The following is a 12,170-nucleotide window of genomic DNA, read 5'->3' as shown; positions in this document are numbered from 1 at the left end:
GAAAAGATCTTTTAATTCACACAAAAGATTCAAACAATTACAGACAACAAATAAAAGTGTAAACATCCTGTAACGTTGCACTTTATATGATTTTATGAAAATATGTTAATGAGTGTGAATATAATGTAACTGGAATAAGCTTTGTGCAAAACGTCTCTTGTAAGGTTTCATTACAAAAAGTTTATAATCTACTGAGTGTGTTCATCCTATTTGTATGAATGCATCATTCTTATATTTGAAACTAGGAATATCAAATATAACTCTGAGGTCCTATTGCAGTTGTCCCCAACACATTTATATGTGCCCGCCTAGTGCCCAGCAGGGGAGAGAAGCTGTGGCCCTGCATCTGCCGGGGACAGAGTGCTGCGGGCTCCAGTGTTCTCTGTCCTCAGGGCTTCTCTTCAGCTTCTCTCTTGATTCATATATTATGTAATATTAAATATGATGTTTTTCGTATTACTTAATGTACAAATACAAAATAAGCCTTAAAAAAATTGTTGGCGCCCGCCACACTCTTCTGAAAACACGAACGTGCTACTGGCCACAAAAAGGTTGGGGACCACTGTCCTATTGTAATTAAGGAAAGTGTGGGCTATTAATGGTGGTTTGGAATCTTGATGGCTCTCATTAACCAGAACAATTGCCTGTAGATGGCTCTGTTTACTTGTAAGCTTTCCTGTGAGTCAGGAAGGCTTGAGGGTCTCACAATGACATGTGATCATGTCACCTGAACTGGAATCCATCTTTAACCAGGTGCTTTTCCATTAAGGAGGAGGGGTGGGAACCCAGAGAGGGACAAAGGTTTCTTGCCTTGTGCAAAAGATATAAGAGGGTGGAACAGAACAAAGGGTGCAGTCATGAGAAATCCCCTATCTACCACCTGAGCTGGAACAAGGACTATATCAGGGAAAAGGATTGGGTCCAGACTAGGAAGGCATCCAGTCTGTGACAGACACTTACTGAAACATCTCTGAGGGTGAGATTTTATCTATACTCACTTTCTTACTGTATTAGGCTTAGACTTGTGCGTTTTATTTTATTTTGCTTGGTAATTCACTTTGTTCTGTCTATTATTACTTGGAACCTCTTAAATTCTACTTTTTGTATTTAATAAAATCACTTTTTACTTATTAATTAATACCGGGGTGGTGGAGAACAGCTGTGCATCTCTCTCTATCAGCGTTACAGAACGTGAACAATTTATGAGTTTACCCTGTATAAGATTTATACAGGGTAAAAGGGATTTATTTGGGGTTTGGACACCATTGGAGTTGGGTATCTGAGTGCTGGAGACAGGAGCACTTCTTAAGCTGTTTTCAGTTAAGCCTGCAGCTTTTGGGGGACGTGGTTCAGGCCTGGGTCTGTGTTTGTAGCAGGCTAGCATGTCTGGCACAACCAGGCAGGACACTGAAGTCCCAAGCTGCCAGGGAAAATGTGCTCAGAGGTAGTCTAAGCACATCAGGTGGCAGTCCCAAAGGGGGTTTTTCTGTGACCCAACACATCACACAACCCAACCTGTTTGCAAATACACCTCTACCCCGATATAACGCTGTCCTCAGGAGCCAAAAAATCTTACTGCGTTATAGGTAAAACTGCGTTATATCGAAGTTGCTTTGATCCACCGGAGTGTGCAGCCCTGCCCCCCCGAGCACTGCTTTACCACGTTATATCCGAATTCGTGTTATATCAGGTCACTTTATATCGAGGTAGAGGTGTAGTTCATGAACAGAAAAAGTACTGCTGTTAAATACATAGGTCATCCAGTCAGAGAAATGAAGCATCAGGTGATGTGGATTAATCACACAGCGTGAGTAGCAAATAAACATCAGCAGAAGCAATCATGAACAATGCACAGACCAACAGTTGTTCCCAAACTATCTGTCCAACCATTTGAAATAAGAAATGGGTAAAAACTGTGTTTGTGGGAAATTTACCAACAGAAAAAAATGACCAGCTCCAGTCAGCACTGTTTGCAATATTATTTCAGCTTACAAGCCCCCTAACTGTATGCAAAGATTAAGTCAGTTACTGGGGAAAGTTTAACTAAACAAGAAAAAATTCAGCCAGACACAAAGAGCAGAGAGAAGATACAATGCTTTTCCCCCCACTGATAACACAATAACTTCCCAGGTGAAAGTCGCTGGCAAAATTTTAGATCCTTCCTTTAACTATATTATATGTACTAGAACCTTTCACCAACTACTACGTAAGGACTCTCCTTCACTGCCTTAACTGTGAAGTTCCACTCTGAGAAGAGAGTACAGCAAGTAGCACCATTTTACTCACATAAGCAGAAAATACAGGAAACCTATTATTTGTGTGTTACCACAGATAACCTGTTCTACAAGCTGTGCAGGTTATTCCTGTTAACCTTGCACAGCCAGCAACAGCAGAATTTGATTCATTACACATTTTCATGTTTACTAAGTTCCCATTCTATTTAGTGTTTTATACCACACAGCCATCATGGTGGTATCTAAGCGCCCAATTACAAAACCAAGTTACATTTATGCAAACCCACTAACAACAATGGGGTTGCTTTAGTGTCACTAAGGGCATAATTTTGTGAATGGAACTTTTATTTTTCCTTATAACATACCATAAGCCTGACCTGGATGCAATAAGAGAAATAACATGCAGGTTCACAATGCTATTTTTACTGTCAATTTTCAGACTAGAACTGCACTTTAAATTCTGTTTTTGAAGTTTTAAACAAACTGATGTAAAAGACATCATTCCATAACATTTCTTTAGATTGCTAGGGATATTAAATAATATTCTTTCCAGCTAAAACCAGTTTAGAAATCCCCTACAGCCAAGTTTTAATAAGACAACACTGCATTCTAAGTGGGTTTACACATCACACAGTGGGGTCTTCTGCAAACCACCCTCAGTGATTTGCCTCACTGAGCCTTTAGTTAGGTTTTTGTATAGTAGCTTCTTCATTTATTCTCGATGGGTTGGATCATGTTACCTCAGAACATTTATCTTCTTATGAAATGCCACAGCACTTCTGGTTTGCTATAGCGCTCAATCTGCTGGCCTGCAAATTTAATCTAGAGGGCAGTGGTTACAGGGCACCTTCAGCAAAAGGTTCTCAACTCTGGCAATCCAACAAGAGCAGCTAATTCCAGAGTCAATGAATTTCAGGATCACATTACAAAATTACCTCTCCTAGGTCCTTCTGGTGGAAGGGGTATTATCTAGAGTTTTAATTCGAGAGTGTATGTAGGGCTGAGTGCTTTATTGTAAAACTGAACACACCTAGAGCCATAGGTAGTCCAGTCTTACAGAATGGAAATAGATTTTAAAAAGACTAGTAGGATGGGAACCAACTGAGGAATATCTCATCCTTGGGAAAGGGGTATGGAATGTCTCGTAGAAATATCCTTGGAAAGCAACAATCCCAATGAGACTTTTTTTTTAAATATAAACACACTAGTTGAGGTGGAGAGGGACTCCCACCAAAGAAGAGATTCTCTATATCATAGAGCTTCGCCTTCATGCTCTCTCTCTCTCTGGGGCTTAGTATTTTCCCTTACTAAGGAGGGCAGCTAAGTTAAACATGTTTCTGTACCTTTTTTATGCTGTTTTTCAATCTTAAAATTGACTATCTGCCTTAGTACTTGTGAGTTGGCAAAAGTACAACCAGATACTCAGTTTTGACAGACAGATGTTTTCTGTGTTAAGAAATTATTACTCCATTAAGTGCAAAAATCTATGTTAAGGGAATACTAAGGTTGGAAGCCTGAATGGACCAAAAAAATCAAGTAGTAAGTAAAATAAGTATGTAAAATTTTAGACTATGCATGTGATAAACACACAGAGAAAAATAAGGAAAAACAAAGTTAGCTAAGTATTATTCTTTACTTGTAGTGCTAACTGAAAAATGGAACTTTAGAGTAGAATATCTTTCTTAACATTAACAATTACCACAAAACTATTATGCTTCCAGTATATCGTATGTGAAATCATACTAGATACAATTTCCTTAATTATATTCTTTGCATTTTATGTATGAAGAGCAAGCCTTCCTGGTCTCTACTGGCCAAGACAATAGAACAAAGTTAAGAATCAAGCTTTTTTTTTTTGAGTGATGACGCAGGGAACATTTTCAGATATTTGTATACAATGTATGAGTAAGTACCTGATGAAATAATTCCATGTCTATTTCAGCTTCTGCTTTCCAAGAGTTTTCATCTGATTTAAAGTAAAATAAAATAAAATAAATAAACAAACAAAAACAAACAACTTTTATTGCACATTTATACAAAACTAAAATATTATTTAGGTGTCCTCAATAGAGTTGCTATAGTATTTGCTCCTTCATTAGCTCTTAAGAAGTGGAACAAAACCAAGTAGTAGGATTTTAAACCCAAACATGTCCTCCTTTGCTTAGTCCAAGCCCCTGTATTTTTCACACTGACCAGAAATATTCTCTTGGAAGATCACTTTTGTTCCCTTAAGAAAGTTCTTGCCAATCAGAAAGACTTCCTCTTCCCCCTTTACTGAACAGCTGTGCAGACTTTTCTTGAGGATCTCTGGCACGCCAGCTGGTTGAGCTACAATAGGAAAGGAACACTAATAGGTATTTCCCTTTACATAATTTCAAGCAAAGATCAAAATCATTACAAAACCTCTGCCTGTACTTACACAACAGATAACAGAAGTTAGCATGAAACTTAGGAACTATTTGTTTCCAATATTTCATTACACATGAATGACCTGTAAATTGTCCATTTGGGTGATATGTACCCCAAAATCATTAACAAATTATGCACATCCCTTTTCTCATAAAGAGGAAATCATAGAAAATTAGGGATGAAAGAGACCTCAAGAGGTCATCTAGTCCAACCCCCTGCTCAAAGCAGGACCAACACCAACTAAACCATCCCATTTGTTAAGCCAGGCTTTAAAAACCCCTAAGGATGGAGATTCCGCCACCTCCCTAGGAACTCATTCCAGTGCTTCACCACACTCCTAGTGAAATAGTGTTTCCTAATATCCAACCTAGATAGCCCCCACTGCAACTTGAGACCATTGCTCCTTGTTCTGTCATCTGCCACCACTGGGAACAGACAAGCTCCATTCTCTTTGGAACCCCCCCTTCAGGTAGTTGTAAGGCTGCTATCAAATCCCCCCTCATTCTTCTCTTTCAGAAACTAAATAAGTCCAGCTCCCTCAGCCTCTCCTAATAAATCATGTGCCTCAGCCCCCAATCATTTTCGGTACCCTCTGTGTGAAGGAGATTGCAAGGAATGGTACAAACTGAACTAACTGCAGAAATTAAGTTCAGGTTTCATGAGTGCAATCAGCACAAACCATTAGTTTTACAGTAAAAGAGACAGCATCAACTTATTTTTAATTGACTAGTTTTTTAAAATTCCACTTTCGGTTTAAAATTCCAGTATGGTCTGATTTAAAAACAAACAAACATACATCAACAACTTTTGTAAGGCACTTTCTGCTTATCAGCATCCCTTTAGCAAGAGAAAAACTGAGTAACTATCTGATCATATATGGAAGCATTTCATCTGATTATACAAAATGTGCCTCCAAATGCACAAAGTAAATCAACTGGAAAACAATTGTACTATTCTAGTCAACTATAGGAGCCTTAAGTATTACAGTAAAGTGAGTACAACTTTCTCCACACAAAATTATTATTTTCAAGTTGTTAATGTCCCTTTAAGGTAGTAACAGTTATCTAATGATCCTCTAATATATAAGCATGTTATTCATTTGGACATAAAGCAAAACTATTGCTGAAGCTGATCATCTATTTTTAGTTTAGAAGCAGCAAAAAGTTTTTGCATTGCCTGAACTACAGAGGAGTAATCAAACAATATTGTTTTGCTTTGCGTCTTCTCCATATGCAAGCAGATCCACAAGCAAATCTAAACACCTATAGGCACAACTCAGAGACAGCACAAAATAGCATGTTCAAGTCCGTAAAAAGTGTTTTTTTTAATGACAAAGCTTACTCAGTTCTGTGAAACTGAAACCATAACAGATTTCAGTAAAACCATTCCCACAGTACCTTTACTTTTATTACATTATTGCTACTCTCTTAGCTGACACACTGGAGATTGAACAGATGATCTCCAGAGCTAAAAGTGTTAGCTGCTAAAGCTCTGTAGCCAAGGGCTGCAACAACTCATATCCTCTGTGAATCAGAACACACTCACCAATGAATTACAATTACACAGGCCCTCAATTCTCTGTGAATCAGAAGCCAATGGCAATATATATTAATGTATGTACTAAAAATTTTGTCCTTGCTGTGATTTATTTCTATGATTCTCAGACAACTCATCAGATAAGATTGTACCCTCATTAAATAAAAAATGGAGTGTCAACTGATAAAATAGTGAAAATAAATATAAATTATTGTAAAGTATTTTACTAACATTTTGGAGAACAGCGTATAAAAGCAATGCCTTCCCTTCTCTAGGATCCTACGTGTCAATAGCAAACTTTAAAATAGCACTTTGACTGTAAAACTCTATTTTTTTTTAAATAATATATATGAAATTCCACTTCCTGATAGATTTCCTACCACCTTTTCTACTCACAGTTTAAGACCTTGGTGGCATAAGGCTGCCAAAGGAGGCCTATTTTGAGGGTTCATATTAGTCTTCTACATATTAATTATATTCAAGGAACTGGACTGTGACCACTCTGAATCATTTTACTTTTGACCTTTTAAAAAGAACCTTTTCTACAAGGGTTAAATTGGTTTGCTAGGTAATCATTAAATATCTATTGACTAAATCAAGGCAAAAACAGTGTTTAGAAAAGTTTTAATTGATTTATGCTTCGTATTAAACATCAAAACTATTTAGATTCTGAACTCCTCAGGGTAGTGAATGTGCCTACTTGCGTGCCTTCTACAGTGCCAAGGACACTGCTGGCACTCTCACAGATATACCAGCAGCTTCCAGCTACACAGCCCTATACAATTAAACAAGAACATTTTTAAGCTTTATAAGAAATGAAAGTATATACAAGTGCAGCAAAAGGTACATTGCAAACAAGTCACATTGTTAACATACCAGAAGAATAGGTTTATAAACAAAAAGTAACTCAGTATAATTGATATGCCATTATTCATCTTGTATTTTCATTAGTGCTATTTAGAAGGCTAACGATTAATAGTAATGCTTCTGTTAAAGGGAAAGGGGAGAGGAAAAGGAAAAGAAATAAGGTTACAGACTTCATGCCAAAAACAAGGAAATGTTCTTTGTATTGAGTTTGTTTTTTCCATGGCATATTTGACCAATTATTTTGATGCACTTGTTTATAAAACTACAGATAAGTATATAAAAGTTAATTAAATTATATGTATGTAACTAAATTTGCATACAGCTAGGTAGTGGTAGTCTTTAAATAGTTAATATATTTGCATTAATGTAACAATCAAATCTTTCTCCTTTCTCCCTCTACATTTTGTATAGTTAAGGCAAACTTTTGTTTTCATACAACATTCAGTTTATTTCCCGTTTAAGAGACCTTAGGTATTTAGGATCTCAGACCTCCAAAACACAATAAAAAGTTGTAGAGAGAGAATGAAACAAAAGAAAAATGCAAAAACTTGTGGATGCTCTTACTCTCCATGGTCTCAAGGCCCCTGTCCCACTGGCAGGAAGAGAAGTAGCTCCCCCAATCCTCTTGCTAGCCCCACAGGTGGTGGCTCCCAGGAGGGAGAGGTTGCACAAGGAACGGAGAATAAAAGTCATCTCACCATTCTAGTACTGACATCTCTGGGACTGACACCACATGGGGTAAGAGCCTCTAATCTTCTGCTGCAACCTATGGTTTTGTTTCTCATACTGTTCAGTTTAATACAAATATTGAGCCCACACACGTTTTCAATGCCAAATGGAACATTCTAACATTCAGTGGTAAAAAAAATTAATTTTCCATTGTCTTAATCAGAACTGAACTAACTTCTGACCTGATGAACTGCTATAACTCTACAAAGCTTTTACCCACTTCTACTCCTGAAGCTGGGCAGCGACAACTACATTTACAATATAACAACGATGTTAACAGCCTGTAGCTGAAAAGGTTACTTCATTTTGTGATCAGCTCACGGCAATGCGGTCAAAAATATTTCAAACTTTCAAAAACCAACATGTGGCTTAATTACAAATCAGGAAATTATGACCTAAAAAGGATTAAAAAACCCAACCTGACAATGTTCCAAGGAAATTTCAACTCTAGGTTTAACAAGATTTTTGTATTGATGGATTTTTTTTGTTTTGTTTCTTAACACAGAGTATTATAGCTGGATTAAATGAAGCACACAGAGGTTTATAGATGACTTGCCCTGAGGCAACACAGTGAGTCACAGTGATTTAAATCAAATTAAAACCCAGCTTCCTCCGATTCCAATTTTCACTTTGCTACTTACTGCATAAAATTGGAGAGGAGGGTGTCTGGAGCGTTAAAGTTGAGCCATCTTTCTGAGTGATGTTTACACGAAACACCAATCTGGCACGGGTGCTTTTTTTCTTGGAACCAGCAATCCCTATTCGAGCTTCAACGTCTGCATTTCTCAACTTCAGTATTCCTACACAATCAACCCTAGCAACACATAACATTAGCGTTAGTAATCAGTAGGGCTTCCAAAACTGCAACTATAAACTTACCAAAACCTGGAGTTCGGTAGGTTTACCATCTCAATATATCCATTCAGATTTGTTTACTGTGCAGTAGAGTCAGAATTTTTTAAATGCAGTCAGAATTCAAAGCAGTTCATGTGCCTTAACACATGACAGGGCACTGAAAATGCATCTCTAAGTGAGTTATATCACCCTACCCTCTTCTCATCCCTGCCTGCTTGTCCAGGAGATGAAGAAGCGAAGAGAAAAAGTAGTGAGAAACTATGAAGACTGCAAACCTAGAGAACTTCAATTTACTCCATATTAACTCTGCCAGCCACTCAATTTGCCTCTGCAGATCCACACTCTGCCACTCTTGGGCTACGTCTAGACTACCTGCCATATCGGCGCGTTAAAAATTGATTGCTCGGGGATTGATATATCGCGTCTCATCTAGACGCGATATATTGATCCCCGAGCGCGCTTATATCGATTCCGGAACTCCACCAACCCAAAGGAGTTGCGGAATTGACAGGGGGAGCCGCGGACATCGATCCCACGCGGTGAGGACGGGTTAGTAATCCGATCTTAGATATTCGACTTCAGCTACGTTATTCATGTAGCTGAAGTTGCGTACCTAAGATCGATTTCCCCTCGTAGTGTAGACGAGCCCTTGGAGACTGAAAAGCTAGTTCTGAGGGAGTAATGCAAACTAGGGATATGAAGGGCTAACTTACCAAAATTCTACCTCCACTCTAAGCTTCTTTGCCAAGACAGTAATGCCTTGGCTGAAAGCATGAAGAAACTTCACGTACTCACATGGTTGACTTATGGCTACTGGAATCTGGTACAAGCAAATGTGCAATGCCTAACACAAAGGGGTCCTGGTCCATGACTATGGCCCCTAGCTGCTAGAATAATACAAAATAAATAATAAGTGGTAGATTCATGTGTGCCCTTAGTAAAATGGGCCCTACACAATATCAGATGTGGGCCAGCAGCACTATGCATGACATTTCACCAGCTATTTAGAAAGGCATTCCTTAGACATGGAATAACCCCCTCACTTTTCATCACACGGAAGAGACTGCAGTAGTTATGAAAGATCTTAGTTCTGACATGCAGGTTATATTGTCCATCATTACCTTTGTGTGGTTCTGATGAATCGAAGAAATGTGCACAGGTGTTTCTGATAGCTCTTAATTTCAAAAGATTGATATGGAGAACTGCTTCCATGGGAGACCGCTTGCCTTAGACCTTGCGGTCATTTAGGAGGGCTTCTCGGCTTATTAGAAAGGGGTTTGTTGTTCAAAATCTGTGTTGGTGGGAGCTGTATGAACAGAGATGCTTGGACATTGAATGGCTCTTTCCACAGTCATGGGAGTGTTTGACATTTGAGGGGAGTGTTGACATTTGAGGGCATTGATAGTGGCTTGCTTAGTCTGGCCTTGTTCGGAGAGTAGAGAGATTGAACCACATCTGCAGACACCTCGTGAACAACAGGGAGTGTGGAGTCATGAATGTGCATGCTGTGATGTGTCTGAGAAGCTGTAGGCAATTCCTGGTGATGTTTGTGGCTGGCTTGGACTGCTCTATGAGACTCATGAGGGTGGTAAATCTGTGAAGTGGGAGGAAAAAACTCTTGCTTGTGCTACGCTGAGTTCGGCCCCAATAAACTCCAAGCTCTGTACTGAGGTCAAGATTGAATTCTGTGTGTTGAGCTGTAGGCTCTGTTGTGCAATATGGCACAGTCGTCTGGGTGGCCACAAGGTGTCTTTGAATGAAGAAGCCCTGAGCAGTCATCCATGCATGGGTAGAATACAACACTCAGTGTTGGCAGGTGCACGTCTACGAAGGAGAGGACCTTGGAGAATATCCTGAGTGCTAAATGGGAGCACTCTGTACTGATAATGGTTCTGCCCAAATGTAAATTAAGGAATTTTCTGTGAGACTGTCAGATTGAAATGTGGAAGTAGGTATCTTGTAGGTCAAGGGTGAAAACTAATCTTCTTGCTCCAGAGTTGGAATAATGGCTGCTCGTGTGACCACCTTGAACTTTTGCACTTTCACATATCTGTTTAGCACCCTTAGACCTAGTATGGGTCTCCAGTCTCCCTTTGCCTTGGGGATCAGGAATATCAGGAGTAAAATCCCTAGCCTGTGAGGAGAGTGGAGACTAGTTCTACAGCCCCAATGCACATCAGATATACTTCCTGATGGAGCAGACTCTCATCAATGGATCCCTGAAGGAGGGATGGGGAATGAGGGTGGGAGCCAGGAGGGATGTGAAGTGGAAGGTGTAACCCTTCATGTCATAAACAGATAGCTAAGGGTTAATGTCTCTTCACCTGAAGCACCTGACCAGAGGACCAATCAGGAAACCGGATTTTTTTTCAACTCTGGGTGGAGGGAGGGTTGTGTCTGTGTTCTTTGTTCTTCTGCCTGTATGTTCTCTCAGCTATGAGGGGATTTCTATTTCCTGCTCTCTAATCTTCTGTTTCCAAGTTGTGAGTACAGAGATCATGTATTACATGTCTATAGTTGCTGGAGTGCTTTGAATTGTATTCTTTTTGATAAGGCTGTTTATTCATATTTCTTTTAAGCAATCGACCCTGTATTTGTCACCTTAATACAGAGAGACCATTTGTATGTATTTTTCTTTCTTTTATATAAAGCTTTCTTTTTAAGACCTGTTGGAGTTTTTCTTTTGTGGGAACTTCAGGGAATTGAGTCTGCAGCTCACCAGGGAATTGGTGGGAGGAAGAAATCAGGGGGAGGTCTGTGTGTGTTAGATTTACTAGTCTGACTTTGCATTCCCTCTGGGTGAAGAGGAAAGTGCTTTTGTTTTCAGGACTAGAATTACAGAGGGTGGACTCCCTCCGTTTAGATTCACAGAGCTTGTGTCTGTGTATCTCTCCAGGAGCACCTGGAGGGGGGAAGGGAAAAAGGATTATTTCCCTTTGTTGTGAGACTCAAGGGATTTGGGTCTTGGGGTCCCCAGGGAAGGTTTTTCAGGGGGACCAGAGTGCCCCAAAACACTCTAATTTTTTGGGTGGTGGCAGCAGTACCAGGTCCAAGCTGGTAACTAAGCTTGGAGGTTTTCATGCTAACCCCCATATTTTGGACGCTAAGGTCCAAATCTGGGACTAGAGTTATGACACTTCAAAATAAACTCCAAGACTCATTTGTCCGAGGTGATATTCTCCCAGCTCCTACAGAAGAGGGTCAAGTGACTTCCAAAGGGATGTGGTAGGTCTATAGATCGCAGTTGCCGTTGTTGCAAGGAATGGTTGTTCAGGGCCCTGACCAAAGCATCAAAACTGATGCTTAGAAGACAAGGGTTGAGAGATAGAGGATCAGGAAGCTTATGGCTTCCACTTTTGCATCCTGGATCTCTTATGTTGCAGCTTCTAATACCGCTGTGATGGTGGGAACTAAGGTGTTCGGGATCTGTGAGGTGGTTGTAAGCCCTATTTTCTCGTCTGTCTAGGTAGTGTTGATTCCCAGGGAGCGTAGCATGGCTCTGGAATCCTTTAATGTGTGGAATCATGGGTCAGTCTTACC

General features: G+C 39.6%; 1 protein-coding gene across 1 annotated transcript in view; it reads right to left on the bottom strand.

Annotated features, from left to right (window-relative positions):
• The window catches only part of NFAT5 (nuclear factor of activated T cells 5), a 161,774-nt gene that overhangs the window by 34,161 nt on the left and 115,443 nt on the right, over positions 1–12,170 (bottom strand). The window contains 3 exon segments of the mRNA XM_030582298.1: positions 4,148–4,200; positions 4,428–4,562; positions 8,417–8,589. Of these exon segments, the coding sequence (XP_030438158.1) occupies positions 4,148–4,200; positions 4,428–4,562; positions 8,417–8,589 (361 nt within the window).

The sequence above is a fragment of the Gopherus evgoodei genome, chromosome 12 (assembly GCF_007399415.2).
Source record: "Gopherus evgoodei ecotype Sinaloan lineage chromosome 12, rGopEvg1_v1.p, whole genome shotgun sequence".
Lineage (NCBI taxonomy): Eukaryota > Metazoa > Chordata > Testudines > Testudinidae > Gopherus > Gopherus evgoodei.
Note: the sequence above shows the minus strand (reverse complement) of the source record. Positions and strands in the feature narration are given on the sequence as shown.